Source organism: Diadema antillarum, unplaced genomic scaffold (assembly GCF_040938485.1).
Source record: "Diadema antillarum isolate AM-2024a unplaced genomic scaffold, OU_Dant_1.0 seq00000291_RagTag, whole genome shotgun sequence".
Taxonomy (NCBI): Eukaryota; Metazoa; Echinodermata; class Echinoidea; order Diadematoida; family Diadematidae; genus Diadema; species Diadema antillarum.
The window spans coordinates 85,774-103,688 of record NW_027271317.1 but is presented as its reverse complement, the minus strand read 5'-3'; the positions used below and the strand labels follow the sequence as shown (position 1 = coordinate 103,688).

The 17,915-nt window shown below is 38.9% G+C and overlaps 1 protein-coding gene and 1 pseudogene across 1 annotated transcript in view; both read left to right on the top strand.

Annotated features, from left to right (window-relative positions):
* LOC139730098 (cell adhesion molecule DSCAM-like) overlaps positions 1 to 1,724 on the top strand; it is a 79,256-nt gene extending 77,532 nt beyond the window's left edge. Inside the window, 6 exon segments of the mRNA XM_071641005.1 lie at positions 2 to 121; positions 123 to 174; positions 1,297 to 1,371; positions 1,374 to 1,397; positions 1,400 to 1,441; positions 1,444 to 1,724. Of these exon segments, the coding sequence (XP_071497106.1) occupies positions 2 to 121; positions 123 to 174; positions 1,297 to 1,371; positions 1,374 to 1,397; positions 1,400 to 1,441; positions 1,444 to 1,724 (594 nt within the window).
* Positions 1,725 to 1,901: 177 nt separating this feature from the next.
* LOC139730097 (guanylate cyclase soluble subunit beta-2-like) overlaps positions 1,902 to 17,915 on the top strand; it is a 41,679-nt pseudogene continuing 25,665 nt past the window's right edge.

Genomic DNA, 17,915 nt, shown 5'->3' with positions numbered 1-17,915 from the left:
AATTCATTACCGAGCACCGTCGAGCCCTTCCGAAGGATACATTTCGTTGCCCTACGACAGCTTCAGTGCGGCACACAGCGGCGTCACGGATAGCGACGCGGAGCCGAGGAAACATTATGGCCCACTACAGGCGGCGCTGCCGACCGCAGCTCATATGGAACCCGAACGACCACAGTGAGTGTTCTTGTCTTTTTATGTTGTTTGAAGTCATTTTGATCTCACGTATTCATGCTAAAACTCTCGCAGCATTGCCAGGCACACATTTATACACGTTGATCAAGAAGGACATTGTGGCCAAAAGATATCTTGTCAAGACTGAACGTGCAAGGAAAGATTCGAACCCATGACCGAAACTTTGAATCTAAGGACTAGTCTTATGCAGTATGAACAGTAAAGGACCAGAAAATGGCATTATTGACTTAACGGCTGTGTCACAGCCGGCGAAAGCGTGTGAGGGCTTGGCTTGTCTTGTCTGTATTGTCATGGAACAGACACTTCTCCAGATCTTCTGTGAGATAACACCCTAACAATTCATAACATGACTTGCTACAGATCTAACTATATAAGAGTACAATGTCTGACACCATGCATTCAAGCAGTGTAACTCTCGGACAAGCCCCCAAATGTCACAGCTGGTGAAAGCGTATGATGGTTTGTTGGTCCAGTTTGTACTACTTTGTCTGAATACCGTATTTAAGTAGTCAACATTGGACCAACAAGCCATCTAATGCTTTCATCGGCCTGTGACAGGCTGACACGACAATAATTCAAAGCTGCATCAAATAAGTTCATTCAGAAAATTAGTAATTAAGTGACCAGATAGAGAACACAATTAGAGAAATAAAAAAGAAACCAACCCTGCTTTTTTTCCAAATTGCCGGGAATAATCGAAAATCAAGAACTAGAAACAAAGATAGCTGATAAGTGATTTCATCTATACAAAAAACCCAAAACAAGCCGAATTTTATTTAGTGGTGGATGGCGTAATCATAACAAACTAACGATGTTCTGGTGAGGTAAATTCCAGCAAGAACACTGAAAGGCTTTCCTTATGCTTCAAAGTCATATAGAATTATGAATGCTAATTTCGTAGTCCATATGCATGTTTCGTAGCTACAAAAAAACCCACAAAAACATTATCTACAAAGTTTTGAAAGCATAAAATGAAACCAAAAGTAGATCAAACAAAAAGACTTGAGGAGTTTGCAGTCTTTTTGCCCCGTATAATACTCTACTGACTTCTATTTTATTTTTCGAGTTATTCTAAATCACTTCTTCGTCCTTTTCACCTTATAGTGCCCCCTGGTTCTATAAGTGACCCGGAAAGAGGGCGCCACTTACGACATACGAATACCAAGCGTCACCCAGGATCAGCGGCGGCGTGAAGATCGTTCATCCGAGGTCAGCTACCACATCCCTTCGCAGATCCGCGAGGAGGGGGAATCCCCAAGAAGGATCCGCGCACGTGCAAACCCATCGTGCTGACCTCGCTGAACTACCCGCCTTCCACGTCGCCGCCTCCGCCGCCACCACCGCCCTCGCTACCGCCGAAACGGCGAGGCAGCCCGGAGGGCAACGAAATGGAGGTCGAAGAGGAGATCGAGATCCAGGTCATCGACGAGTGCAGCAAGGCCAGCCCGCTCGGCGATCAGGTCCAGGAACAATATATCTGTGGTATGATGGAACCACATCTAAGACCACATGAAGATTGTGCGCGATGTTGAGGCGTGACGCCACAACTCGAGATGACCGCACTATCTCGCCAGAACACTGCCGCTGATATTATTGATCATGCCATGTCGAATAAAGACATAAGATGTTGCCGATGAAGTAATCTTGTGGCAATTGCGGATGAAGGTCACATGCACTGATGAACATGTTTAGGCTATTGTGTATCTTACATGCATGTGTATTCAACGAGAGGAGATGGGATACAGAGTTCTATAGCCGTGTTATTACAGTGCCTGCAGTATTGCCTGCAGCATGGCCTGCGGCCGGACCCGGAGACTGACTATGGCACCTTGCCTGACAAGAACATCCTTGGAGTACTAGATCAACTGGGTCTTCTAGCACGCATTATACACCGACTTTTGTACATAGAATCGATTCTGACGATAAACTTGCCCGGAACAAAACCTCTCATGGAGTATTTGACTAAATGTCTGACTCGTCTACCGAACTAGAGTATCATCCCATAGCACATCTATCTGTTTGAAGAATGAGATTTGTTTCCGATGGACACGTGGATAACAAAACATTTTTAGCAGCGCCACTTTTTAAAAAAGAATACTGGACAGGGACATACGTCCTTGTGGATCTGGGAGCGGAAAGCAAAGCGTTCACAGAAACTTTGTACAAAACTGTAATAAAGAAAAGATAAAAATGTCGCCACAACTGGACATTTTCCCCGTTAACCACGTTCGGAAACACTGGAGCTGGGCAAATTTGCACAGACGCCCAGAGTCAGTTGAAAGTGAAGCAAAGCTGTGAAGCAACGTGAAAGTGCAACAAGCAAACAGAAAAAACAAAACAAAACATCGACAACAGCCTTCTAGCAAGATGGACGCCAGTGGACGCTGAAAAATTGTTACGGGCGAGACTTTGACCCCCGTGTTGTGCATAGTGATCAGTGGGCCTCAATATTCAGAGTACTGCCGTAATTATCGTCATAATCCTCATTGGTTACTACTGTCACAATATTAACTTGCAAGAAGTATTCAAGTTGTATCTAACTGCAATGAGGGTCTATTTTTGTCTCGTTTTTCACCACGTCGTTCCTTTCTACTCGATGTGTAATTTCCCGGATATCACCAACGGCGCCACTCTTAGGATAATATCATGAAATTAACACAACAACAACAACAACAGCAACGACAATTACAACGTTAACATCATCATCATCAACAACAACAACAACAACAACAACAACAACTACAACAACAACAACTAGCAACGCATTGATATCCGGGGTGGCATGGATACGCGTTCTAATATAATGAGGGGGAGAAACCGAAACTAACCAATCACTGCCTATGTTTTATTTATCTACGGTAATGTACGTCCGGCCAGTGCAGTCAGTGAAGGCCGTCATTCTTGTGACGTCACAGCTCCTTCTCCACTCCGCAGCGTGTTCGAAGGGGTGTTATACTCCATGTGGACACTTTCTGGTCGTGGCATGGTAAGGATAGTGTGCATAATTTGGTTGTGTGTGTCAGTCTCTTTTCATTTCCCACCATGATTCCGATGATCATGACTGGAATGAGGGACTACCCAAAACTTCACTGAATTGTCTTTAAAGGGGACCTCCGGATGATTTTCAGACTTTTATATTTGAACAACTATAAATTAGTCAAACTGAGTACAGAGTTTCAGAATTTATAGTGATTGGGATAAGTAATGAGAATGTTTTCAAAATTTATAATGAATTGCAATGAATAAGGATGATGACATGACAGCCTCACCATAAGAATGCATGAGTTGGGGCTCAAGGAAGCAGAACAAAAGAAGAAGGTATGCATGGATCTTTCGCAGGTAAACTTGTTGAGCGAGCGGTATTGTAAAAGAACTACACTACTACATTTCTGAAATATATGAGGCTCTGATGTCATCATCACTGTTCAGTGTAATTTGTCTAAGATTTTCAATTTATTGGTTTATCTGCTCAGGGACCATAATTCCACGGATCTATACATGGAGCTGTTGATTTATGTACTACATGATGTGAAATTATGAAAATCGTCCGGACGGAATGCCCCTTTAATTAAAAACAAATACAAGGCCATATTGATAGTGAAATGAGGCAGGGAGCAATTTCATGTCGCACAGGACGAAATATCACGCAGTGCTAATAAAGCTTGAGGTGGCAAACTCGCCTGCCGAAATACACACGGAGTGGCTGCTAACACAAAGACGGAGAAAGAGAGAGAGAGAGAGAGAGAGAGAGAGAGAGAGAGAGGGAGCGGGTGGCAGGTAGAGAAGAAATAGTTTTCTTTGAAAGGACTGCGTTTTCATTTCATCCACACCGGAAATGACAAAATAAATGGCCACGAGTGCCAGAATGAGAGGTAACTACGTAGATTGCACTGAAGACAGGACAAGAGATTGTTGAGAATAGAAAAAAAAGAAAAAAAAAAACAAATTCGATATGTTTGCCATTTTGCTACCATCTTTGCTTGTATGAGCTGAATTTCAAGGTATTAGAATAAGCATAATGAATCATCGCAAACTTTATCGCGTTCTCTCATTCTTTACTTTGGCCGGATTTCACAGGGGTAGTTCAAGTCTAGTCCTTTGAGGATGCACATTTTGAAAGTCGCAACACATTGCGTATGCCTATAAAGACAGCCGATATTGAACACAAGCTGGTGTCATGTAGGCCTACATGTACAAGGTTTGCCTATTTTCACAATATCAATACCACGGCTTGTAATCATCGAAGCAACATTTGTGAATTCGGGACATAGAGATGATTTGTGTTTGTTGAATTCCCGTAAATGAAGTCTTTTCCCATATTTGTTTTTTTTTATTTGTTTTTAATCAAAGACGTTGTATTCTAGAGTGTAAAGTGTCCTTGTCGAATATGACAAGGAGAATAAGAGCAGTAGCAGCAACAACAACAACAATAACATAAAATCGTACGAAACGACTGCGTCGGGTTTAATAATGAAGTCTGAAAAATGCCTACAATTATTTCGTTAATGCTTGTAATACATATATATTTTTTCATACCATCCAAAGTAATTGACAATGCCCAGTAACTCATTCGTGTGAAGCATACGATCTTTCCCAAGCAGGTGTCGGCTTATTATATCACGATCTCATTTCCGCTCTCTTTGGAAAATGATGACGTTTTTAATAAAAGGGCAAAGAAAAAAAAAAGAAAGAAAGCATCTGCTGAGGTTAGGTTATCAACTACCAAATTTCTTCTCCAATTTGTTAGATATGTTAGATATTGAGAAAAATCTACAAGCAATGGAATGGGTGAGTGCGGAAATCCTTGAAGGAAATGATAGCATGTCGAATGAAAATGGAAAACACTCAAAAGGTTCAACGCCTATATAGACACGCAGACAACCCGATACTAAGTGAATGTGTGTTTTGTGCGTGTGTGGTTGTGCGTTTATGTGCGTACCCTTTGTGCATGTTTTCTTTACTCAATGCACACGACACACAATAACATGTCAACTTGGTGAATGCACGGATAAATGACGTTGAATAACATTAATTACGCGATGTCTCTCTCTTTCTCTCAATATTGCCGACTCCATGCGTAGGTTTAGACGTCCGAATTGTATTGCAATTGGAGGCCGTACAATCAATGGCATCTGTTTTTCACCTGGAGAGGGAACAGTAACGTTTACGTTTCTAGATATCAAGCGACGAAAACGCGTGGCACAGAATCAGTTTGTAATGGTCCTATGTTCTCTATTATGTGGCGATGCACGTGACCTCAGCTTTTTGTTCGATTTGTTCCCTGCCGGGCGCGTAAAGAGCAAAACTGACCAATCAGGGGACAGATGGTGCTCCCTCGTCGGAGAAAGTGGCGAAAGCGAAGATTTTGAGGTTAAGCTGGCAGGTATTCACGGCTCATCCGTGGGAAGGTCGAAACACAATTCACGTGAATGCTTGAACCACACTGTATCCCTGACATTTGCACATAGAAGCTGACATTATTAATACACGGAATGATGATAAAAGACGTACAATGTATGTGTTGTATCGTTCATGTAGCTAAATACACAAGTGAGGAAAACTGCCACTCAAGAAAAGCTTGAAGTCCAAGCAATATAGACTACACACAAAGAGCGTCTTGTGCCATGTAATTTCGGTGCCTCAACCGATACCTGGGAATGAAGCTAGGAATGAAAATGAAAATGAATAACAATAATACCGTTAACAAAGTATTACAGTGTAGGAAATGAATGTATGCATAACGTTGATTTTTGTCCTGTACGACGTATAAGATTATTTCTATACATGTCTAAGCACATAGGATTTTTTTAAAAGGAAACTTTTATTGCTTTTTATTGAAGATCAACAGAAAGCCGAATATTTACATATAAACATAGACCACACACACACACACACACACACACACACACACACACATGCATGTACATATAGACATGATTGTGATATACTTATGTATTCATACACACATAATGCTGTTCATGCCATTTTTATGACGTCATGTTTAAAAGACTCTGTACCGCATAGTATTTTTCTTCCGGTGAAAGTGTTCAATTGAGTAACGATGAAGAAACGAACATTCGTATATTGATAATAGAATTATGATCTTATTAAGATACTACAAAGACTGCCTAAATGAAATTTTGCTGCCTATTTGTAAATGTTCGGATCGAAATGATCCTCTTTATTTGTTCGTAAAACTGTAAGTCGTCTGTAAATATGAAAACCTGTGCAAGGACATTTGCTAGCCGAGGAGAAATACAGTTACACAATAATGTTTCCAACATGGTGTTCCACGTACCCATTTGGGGGCGTGGTTTTTGAGACGAACGTAATTATATGTCATCACAACCTGCGAGTATTGTATCATAATGAAGCGTCGGTTTGTGCCATGCAATATAATTTTATATCATATTTTTGTAACGTAGATTTCGACGCTTGCTCGTGATCTTCGATGTTTCACAGTTGAAGAAGACATTGTGTCATGAAAATTGCAGTTCCATGACTTAAAGGCGTCTGTAGTAGGTACATCATGTTACGATGTTCATAGATGAAAGTGATTTACAGTCATTAAACGCTCGTGGTCATTGACACATCAAGTATCCGCCGTGCATAGACGTTGTACTCACTGAACTCTATAGTGGAAGTGACGTTAAGCGCAGTGCTTGAAGCCAGCGCTTTGCTTTAGTTGGCGCTGCCATTTTAGAACTCCACCTTTAGGCCCCGCCCACTTTACTATGCGTTGCTGTTCAAGAGGGTACGCAGAAGAAACGTACGTTCCTCAGTGGAAAGTCACTTTGGTGTAAATTATGGGGCGCCAAGTATCACATGGGCTATTTCATTACGAAATGGCTCTTTAGTCGACAAAATGACCATGTCCTAACAAAACAACTGGTTTTATGACAAGATGAACATTTCTTCAACGGAATGAATGATTTTAAAATGCCATTTTGTAGACAAAATTACTCTTTTTGTAACAAAATAGCCATGTGACACTTGGCACCTTATTGGTGCCCCATAGCAAAGTCCCAAAATGGCCGCCACCGGCCAGCACTTCAGGTGGTTTCAAACTTGTACCCACAGTGCCAAACGAGCGTAGTGGCTTTTCGGTATGTAGTGCGCGCTACGTGCGCACACGCCATAGAGCTGCTAATAATCCAACTCTATGGCACACGCCCCTTCCACTATAAAGAGTTCAGTCGTTGTACTCCCCCCTATTATGGGTAGAGGTACCTGCGTAATCTTACTTTAGTGCCCTGCATAGATGCATCATGAGTAAACATAGGGAAACAAAAGCGGGGGGGGGGGGGGGGGGTCATCAGACTTGTATTATACAGGTAACGTTTGGATGACTTTTAATAATCCAGTTTCTCTTTCCTGTCGTGCGTTGTGAAAGGTGCTGGCATAATTATCTACAAGCATGTTGGAAGAGAAAGAAAGAGAGAGAGAGAGAGAGAGAGAGGGGAGAGAGAGAGTAAGTGTGTGTGTGTGTGTGTGTGTGTGTGTAAGTGTGTGTGCAGGTTTAACAGTCGGGGCAAGGAATTGTGCGAGGATATCCTTGCAAAAAAAAAAGACCCACAAAAACACACACACACAATACATTCGTTTTAATCAAATATGGCCGTCCGTATAGGTCTGACGCTCTGTTTGCATGATAGGTGTGAAGACGGAATAATGAGTTAAAACGAAGTTTTAAAGTACACCTGCGTCCAGTGGTTTGTACGCAGCTATAAAAGAGAAAGATGTCAAGCCGGAAATGGTGAATACAATCCATATACTTTATAATAATTTTCTACTATTTTTCTTCAGGTTACTTTGATATGCGTAAAAAGCAAACATTACCAAGAAAGATTTTGTCAGTAATATTATATTATACGATTAATCCAATACTTTGGAATGCATCTTTTCCTAGACTGAGCGTAACTTGCACATTTCCATGTCACTGATATGATTAACAAAAGGATTTAAAAGGAAACATGCAAGTTAAGCTCAGTTTCGGGAAAGGCATACATCCCAATGTCGTTTGTTAATCATATCGAGTATATAGGTACTATACGAATAATGGAATGATGATGTCACTGACAGAATCTTGGTTTGGAAGATCTTTGTGGGCGTTTCCAAGAATTCCGAGGAAAATAGAAGAAGAAGAATTATAAAACAGACAACATAAATCATGGCACGTATATTTAGATATTATCTTGCCCACATTAGTGAAGACCAGGGTATTTTGAATCAACAAAGTCAACATGCATTTGTTTAGTCCCTTTAAAGTAGAACGATGTGGGTGGAAGCATGGCGCATTTCCGTACGGAACTACTTAATATCTCCAGACACAGTGTAGGGAATAAATATGTAGAGACTCTACAGTGTTTGAATCTATTAAAACTTCGACTTTTTTTTTTTGAGGGAATGTTTTCGTCCAAGACGTTGAAGCTTGTTTTGTACTGTATTGTACGTAGCACTAGTTAATCTAAAGATTGTAAAGTACGAATAGTTTTGAGTAGAAGGAGGGCGCTATTTGTGGAGGATGTTTGTTAACACGTCATTGTCACTGACTATCAAAGAAGATCGTAAGGAGACACATTGTTTGTAAACACGCTTAAACGTTTGTATTCAGCAAAAAAGCAAAAGTATTCTGGAATAAAAAGCAATGTAATCTGAAGAAATAACCTCTATGGCCTATACACTTCTAATGTTGTGTCAGTTCTTATCAGCCAGTTCCCTATACAACATGCTTTAATTCTTCTTTGGCTTCATACAATCAGACACAAGATACACGCTACCGCATCATCAGACCATTACAATCAACTAAAACACAAAACATCGAATCCATTTTTTTTTTAGCTCTTTATAGCATCAGTGTTTTCATTTCATTGAGGTTTCAGGGCACGCACGAAGAAACAGACTTGCCGTGTCCTTGCAATGATACACATATAATCCTATCATTCAATGCAATGAATCGTATGATTTTCCGAGTAATAGAATGTTTTCATTGCGTGTCTCCCAAGTAGAACAAAGAACAAAGAAAAAAAAAGTACGAGAAAAATCAAATTGCTTTTGATTGACGCAAGCAATGATTCAGATCGGAGTATTTGTTCACTCACCACTCACTATAACAAAGATGAGAAAAAAAAAAACAACAACCACACACACACACACAAAAACAAACAAAAACAAAACAGCGCCACCTAACATTGCCCAGAATAAGACATTAATTTCTGCCTGAAATTAAAGTTTGTGACTGTCCGCAGTTCGCCTGGGTATTGATGTCTATTCATTTTCATCTTGTCCTTGGTGTAGTCTGCAGATTACCCTTAATAATCAAAACGTCTAGCTGGATGGTATGTCTCTCTGTTACCATGGCGACGTTGTACCTCATTTCGCAGTATACAATGGGGGCTGATCATTTTGGTACGATATCATGCACAGGAACAAGGTAAATGTTACGGATACCTTCTGTCAATCTGAAACCTAAAACCGGCCAATGTTTAGATAAAATATCCGGGAAATAAAAGGGGGATACATGCCTCATAAAGGAATGGTACAGTTCTGGTTGAGATGGAGCTTCAGGTTTCCAACGTTTATTTATTTTTTTTTTGAGATAATGAGAAACCTCCTATAAAAGAGCATATAATTCTAAAAGGAATTCAAAGTTTATTTGATGAAACTGGTTGTGAAATGGCTGACATATCCCACACAAAGAGATCCTAAAATGTAGGACCCACCTTTTATGATAGGATCGCTTTGTTTTACTTTGTTTTTGTATATTTTAATTAATAAATGAAATAAACATTTAATTCCTCTAGAATGTTGTGCTCGTTAGCATTTCATGAAGTGGTTTCTAAGTATTAGAAAAGCTTAATCCTCAACTCAACCATAACAGTGAAAAATGAAATGATCAAAGTCGGCTAAAGATTTTGAATAATTATGATAGCGAACTTTTTCTGGTTTTCACAAACAGTTCTTGGACTGTGATAATGAATATGCTAACAGTGCGATGATGACGTCAGTTGACGTGAGTTGATGATGATGGGGGTGGGGTGGGGTTAAAACGCATTTATGGTTCAGTCTCAAGTATATATACTGATATACATCTGCCTGGTGTGTTTACTGTTTTGTTTTATTCTTGAAGTTATTCAGCCTGAAATGACATCGCAAAAGCATTGTACAGGGCCGCCGGCGGAGCGTTTTGAAAAGTGTGTGTGTGTGTGTGTGGGGGGGGGGGCACTTCCGGGTTTCTTCAGCTGACAAGCGAGAAAAAAAGAACAGAAAATAGAGGGTCTTCAGAGCAAAAAAAAACCAACCTTACCGCACTCACACTTCAAAATCTCTATCTATTTCTTTTTAATGCCACTTACGTACTTCCGGGTTAAAAAATACAAAACGTGGGAGGGGGGGGGGAGCAAAGTGATGACACCGTATGTATTCCTTTGTATGGTGCACAAAATGTGGGGGGTGGAGCGAGACCCCTGCCCCCCCCCCCCCCCCCCCCCGTTCCGCCGGCAATGTTTTATGTACATGTACTTATTTTTGTACAGTATCAATAGAAAATTGTGCGGTGATGACATTATAAGCTCACACTCCTTTGCATAATCGAATCCACTATTTCACAACTACATTGTAGTTGATGCATACTTGCCAAAATTTAGCAAATCGATCTACCATTTGATTCGATTTTGATCAAAATCTTTAGTGTGCTTGTAAAATTTCATTCTTCATTTACAAATTAGTATATTACTGGTGCGGAATTCTTCAAGGGATTAATACCGGTAGGTACATATACCAAGCATGTAAAGAATAGGCTTATAAAAGAAAGTATTGGCAGCCATCGCCGCGAAAAGTTTGTTCTTACTTTGTGAGACCGATTGTGAAGAAGAAGGAATAAAATGCTTTTCAGGTGAATCATTGAAAGACGAAATGACAAAATGAATGGTTTGAAGAGTAACCTCATGCTTTTCAATTTCAGTTTGCATTTTCTTCGTTAAATTTCCCTAGAGGCAACAACACTGATGGCAAGAAATTAAAAAAAAAAAGAGCAGTGACGGTCTGTCAAAAGCATATCCAGCTGTAACAGGTATACGGTGTCGTTTACTGGATTTCGTCCCAATGAAATGTAATGAAATGAAATAAACTGGAGAACAGTCGTGATTCAATTCCCTTGACTAATAGAGGTCGACAAAATACTGATTACCGTTCGCCTCATGAGACATCTGTATTATCCTGACGAATCAAAGAGTTCAGATAAATCTGCGGCAAATTTCTATCGAATTTGTTGATTTTTAGGTCTCTACCTCATAACCAGTCTATAAACTGTGAATCGACTGGAAGTATCATATCATTCATAATACACTGTACTGCAATTTGAAGAATTAAAAGAGTAGGGTGAACTGTATCAATGCGATACAAAGTGAGAATTATTTCATGCCAAGACGGACAAGTTCTCAACAATTAGATTTGTCAGGCTTGTGTCTCACTCTCAAAAAAGAGGGTAAGCAAAAAAAAAAAAAAAAAAAAAAAAAAAAAAAGAGAAAGGTTTCTCGACTTCGTGCAGACAGTAATCGGATTAGATAACGCCTTTTCCCCAGACGATCAGATTGAATAACAACGACCTCAAGAATTTTATATGCTTTGATTCGAAGACGCATCGTAGTGAATGAAATCACGTGTCAAGGGCGAGTATGAGAACGTTACACGGAAAAAAATCTTTAACAAAATTGACAGAAAATTACGGCATGGCGTTTAAAATCGTGTGCAAACATTTGGCAACGAAGAGATATTCCTGGAATATTTGACCCTTCTTCCACTCTCACATCAATTGCAAAAGTCTTGTAAAGATTTTTTTTCTTTTGTTTAAGGAATCAGCATATCGAAGAGCATTTTCAACATTTCTCAACAGAAATTGCGGTATCGGACCAAAGTGTTTACACACAGTAACGCCAACCACGTTCCACATAAACTATATATAAGCATGTATGTATAATATATATAATGCAATAATCAGATCTAAACTTTAAGAATATTCTTTACAATATTTCTTTTTTTTCCTCGCGAATCTTGATATCCCACAGTGCCTCGGTGCCAGACAATATTGTCAGATGAAGTGCTAACCTTCCATTCCAGGCGTATGTGCATGTGATATAGCCATATATTATGCAATAATACATATCAAACAATAGAAATTTATTGTATATGACATTAAGTGCATGAACATCTTGGATGTATACATATTATTCACATATAATGATTTTGTGTGTTTAGAGAAAGGGAGAGATTAAAAGAAACACACACGTAGTACCGCTAATGGCTTCTTTCAGACCTTATACGCCGTGTTTTTAGCAGCAGATGCTAACTCTTCTTGCGCTTTTTTTTTTGGTGTTTTTCTTTTTTTGAGCACCACACAGATGGATAACAAGAAAAGCTTACATCACTGACAAAAGAGTTTATAAATCTCATAAAGGTAATTGTTTTAAATATGATATGAATAGACATGTTGATTGCTCGATGGTAAAAACAAGTCATGTAACAAACAGACAAAAGCCCGCGCAGAAGACCGTATATAGAGCCTATTGTGAATGAAGATGGCATATCCAAAGTCAGGTCTAATTGAAAGTTCAAGGGTACTCCCAGGCGAGGACTTTGTGTTTGCTATAAGGAGAGGTACACCACTCATCAACTTACATCACGACTATTCTCTTCTCAGATATTCATATTGACTCCATAAACGGATAATGGTATTCTGTGCAATCTTTTGATGGGTTGATGCTCTGTCACGGTTCGTCATATTACTTTGCCATTTGAACATGATGGGAATCAGAAGGAATGAAACATGTTAGATATTGACAATTATTGGATTGAGCTTCAGTCTGACACGTATTTTCATGACACCAACAAACATTACACACGCACAAAGACACAAAGACACATACTCGTACACACACCCACACCCACACACACCGACACACACACACATACATACACACACACACACACACACACACACACACACACACACACACACACACACACACACACACACACACACACTTTTCCCCGTGGGCTGTATACACTTTCCTTCAAATGATACAAGGACGGTTCATTTTACTGTATACAAAGTACAACAAACAGCATGTCAATTGCATAATTTGGACACAATATTTCCTTTCTTATGTACTTGTACTATTTTTTTTTTACACTAGAAAATTAAACACTTAACTTTACACACACACGCAAACACAAATTGGAAATTTGGAACACAATTTTGTGTGAGACATGGTACAATGAATGGAAAACGGGAAGGTGTTTCGGCACAGCCATGTTTCTCTCTTAAGTTGTTCGTGCTGTTTCTTTTTTACCATGTGCAGCCATGAAGAATTTGGATATTTTCATATACGCACACGTAAAACCGTATACAAGATTGTTAATGTATACTGGGATTTACATTAAAAGATTAAACTTCAGCGGCATTTACACCAAATCAAAACGATTCTCAATAACAGGATAACACATGTTATTATTCATATTTTTTAAACATATTCTCTTTCTTTTTTTCAATGCGGCTCTGTCAAAAAAAAAAAAAACAACAACAACAACCAAACAAACATAGGCAAATATAGTGACCAAAAATTTATGCGAGGGTATTCCTCTAGTAATGTACTCATGGCTTATAGGTAGAGCAGAGGGGGGGGGGGGGGAGGGGGAATTGAGTAAAACGAAGATCGACTCAATTACGTTAGGAGGTCATTATTGTCAACCGGAGTGATAGAAAACGAATCATAATCTGCAAGTGATCAATTCAGAGATCAGAGACCTCCTCACGCGTCGCTATAGGGACTTTGTTCGGGGTGTACAATGCTACATGGGATTTCTGTGGACAAAATCAACACTCAAAGAACAGAAGGGTTAAAGAAGGCTTGTGACTGTAAGGTTTGTAAGAGATAATGTCACCGTCAATTTCAATTTCAATTTCAATTTTCAATGGAACAGAAAAAATATAGTCATATAATACCAAAATTACAAAATGCATTTTTTTCTTTTATTTTTTAACCGGAACTCAAGGTACGTTCATATCCGGGCGTTATGAGCATTACTGTTAGATATCTCTCCTGAATGTACTCAAGAGAACATCAAACTAATTTCAATTTGGTGATGACAGCAGTATTTATCGTCTAAATCTCTACCTAAAACATCCACACCCAAGAGATCTTGATATATGGTCGTTAAATTCTCTTTCCATCATGCAATGATAATTGTGCAATGCATATCAAATATCAGCCATCACATCGTATATGCTGTTGAAAATGGAAAATAACGTTCAAATGGCATTGATTTAGAATCATCGAATACAGTATATGGTACCTATTCCTATATTGATAGTCACCCATATAAACTTCAGTCTTTAAATACGGTATTATACAGCTGTAGCCGTTATTGGGTTCCAAGGAGATAAACGAGTTCTTTAGAAGTTTCACAATTGTGGGTTGTGCGTGTGGTTGCTTGGTAACAAAATCATAAAAGGAATTGAGGAGCAGATTGTCAATATTAAACCTGGTCATGAAGTTTTCTATACCTGATATGATATAATGAAAAACAAATGTCCGTGATTTATAAGAGTTAAAATGTCAATATTTGATCATTTTGTCACCAAAGTTTATTCATGGAATTCTGTTTTGAATCATGGTTTTTATAAGAATATGAAGGCATAGGTACCGACAGTATTGACATCAGTAATATCCAGAAATACGAATAACTTGGCACATGACTGAGGTCTTTGTTAGGACATATTTCTTGGACGGTAATTGACACTGACATCAACACAACTTCAGATTATAAATTTAGTCCTCTTTGTTTTCTGTCGATAAGAACTCTTTCTTTTGCTGCTCTTTTCCTGAGCATTTCACTGACTAGACAAGTTGAGGACGAGTCGTGAGCAAACTCGGGGAGTAGTCTATGGGAAATACGTGTTGTAGCAAAATTAGTCTGTCCTCAAGGGGTTAAGACAACTCCCCCCCCCCCTCCCCATTTGCTATCAGTGATCTTTCCCCACATACGCGTTTATTACGGATTTACCTTTGTTGTTTCGTTCGTAAGTATCGAAAAAAGCGACTATCACCATTGTACTGTGCTGAGGTTAAAAACTGCCTTTTCGATCTCACAAGTAACCATGTACTTTAGAAACTAGTTTTTAGATCAGGACGGAAGGGGGTGTATAATACAACACTAGCAGTTAACCACCATGCCATACTCATCTCACACAGAAGACTTATCGACGTTTCACCAACAAGTGTTGTATACTGTCAATGAGGGAAAAAAATCCAACGATGGAATCTTATTCATATTTCTTTATATTCTGTATCAATTAGTTCCTTTTTTACCTCAAGGCCTTACAGCCTAGAGGTGCATTTCAGGAGCCATCATCGTAGCCACTAGACATGCCTATGGTTGCCAATTGAATAAAGATAAAAAGTCAGCACAAATCGATGCCTTGATGACAACGCTATTTTTATACCTGCCATACTCTTCCCTGATAACATGCGGCATTAACCTATTCCATGCTGAATTCTGAAATCCCGGGAGACTTAATAACAGGCCATGGTTCTCGTATAGAACAGGTTAAAAAATACCAATATGATCGATTATGAATGTCGTGTTAGACTCTAATGGATAAAGCTACTTTACCTATGCCGGATAGCTTTGTCTGCCACAGGAAAAAGAAACACAAAAAAACTGGAGACACTAATCTATGTATTGTTCACTCCCAACCGATAATGGATGGATAATGAATTCTGAAATCCCGGGAGACTTAATAACAGGCCATCAGGTTCTCGTATAGAACAGGTTAAAAAATACCAATATGATCGATTATGAATGTCGTGTTAGACTCTAATGGATAAAGCTACTGTACCTATGCCGCATAGCTTTGTCTGCCACAGGAAAAAGAAACACAAAAAAACTGGAGACACTAATCTATGTATTGTTCACTCCCAACTGATAATGGATTCTTTTGAAAGGACAGCGAAAGGGGAGAAAAGGTCTCGACTGCATCCAAGTACGTAGAAAAAAAAAAAAATTCCCCTTACAGTTTTACTTCTGCCGATGACTTTTCGAAAGAATGGATTTCCATGCCTTTGTTGATGTCTGGAGGATTTTTTTTTTTTTGTGGGAATACTTTGAGCTTAAAATCATTAAATCGAATTTGTTGAGATCTAAATAATGTAAGGAACGCTGAATGCAAATCTAGGTATCTGTAAAAAAAACGAAAAAAAAACTGTATGTCAACAGAATACATTGATGCTCAAATGTGAAACAAAATGTCTTCTGGAACATAACTTTCTTAGACGAAAAAAACCAAAGTAGCAAAAAAAAAAGAAAAAGAAAAAGGAGAGACAATAAAGTAGATAAGAATATAAGCTAGGTTTCTTTCTGCGAAATGACGACGGCCATAATGGTAGATACACACACACAAAAAATATACAAGAAAAAAGAAAAGAATGAGAGAGGAGGGAGATAAAAGAAACGAGGAAAAAAAGTGGTGGAGAATGGATCCTAGGGAGAGAGAGAGTGTGTGCGAGAGAAAAGAGATGCATTGATAAAAAAGTGAGAGAGGGAGAGACTAAAGTACAAAAAGTAATATAAAGAAGAAAGAAGCAAAGGAAGGGAAGAGGGAATAAAAGTGGATGAAAAGGCGAACAAATCAAATAAATTATACCTTATAGTACTGACCTACATCAGAATAATTCACATTTAAACACTCGCTTCTACAGTGTATATGCGTTGCAGGGGTATAGTTCCAATACGTGCGAATCAAGTAATTTCTTTAAGAACGAGGTGCAATTACAATTTAAGAAATCGTTACCGGCAGTATAAATATGAGGTATTTGCAGTAACGATGACAATGGATGTACTCGGAAATGGTTTGGAGAAGAATTCCATTTTCTTACTCGTTGCCAATGCTTGTCAAAAACCCTTGAATTCTTAATAGCGAGACACCAACCCAAAGTAGTGATATTCATGAAAAATGTACAGCTGAGAGTAATGAGTGGTTCGTCAAGGGTGAATTTATTATGATGACTTTCACACGGGATCGTCTGCATAGAGTTTTGTAGTCTTGCCTACTGACTAGGCCGGCAGGGGCCGCAAACTCAGGAAAAAAAACCCCACCAACAACAACAGCACCAGCAACAACAAAAACAACAAACCAAAAGAAGAAGTTGAAGGAAGAGAGCGATCTCAAGAATGGGAAAGAGAAATGTTTAGGAAAATCCTTCAACACAGCCTCGTCGTGTTTTTGTCTGTTTTTAGCAGAATGTTCCCGAGCCACTGTTAATGTCAATCCCTATTATTATAAAGGAATAAAAAGCATAATATAATAAAAGTTATCTAAGGATGGGAATGGAAATGGAGGTTCCCAATAAGCAAAGCTTGTACGATATGGAACCCTCAGAAAATACACGAGACAGCAATATAAAACAAAATAAAACTAATCGATGTCAACTGACATGAAATCAAAATGATATGGGTGATGGAAGGGGAAAAAAGAAAGAAAAAAAGACTTGCACATATACATTATTGATAATATATATCAGCGGTGTAAACAAAATGTCACTAAAGTGAGAAATCTAAAGGAAAGTCACGGTTGCGATGATAATCTCTTTTTTTCTATTTTATGTCAACAAAATATTTTTCACGTGTCTGTGGCAAAATATCCCACTGTGGTCTCAGCGAGGAAC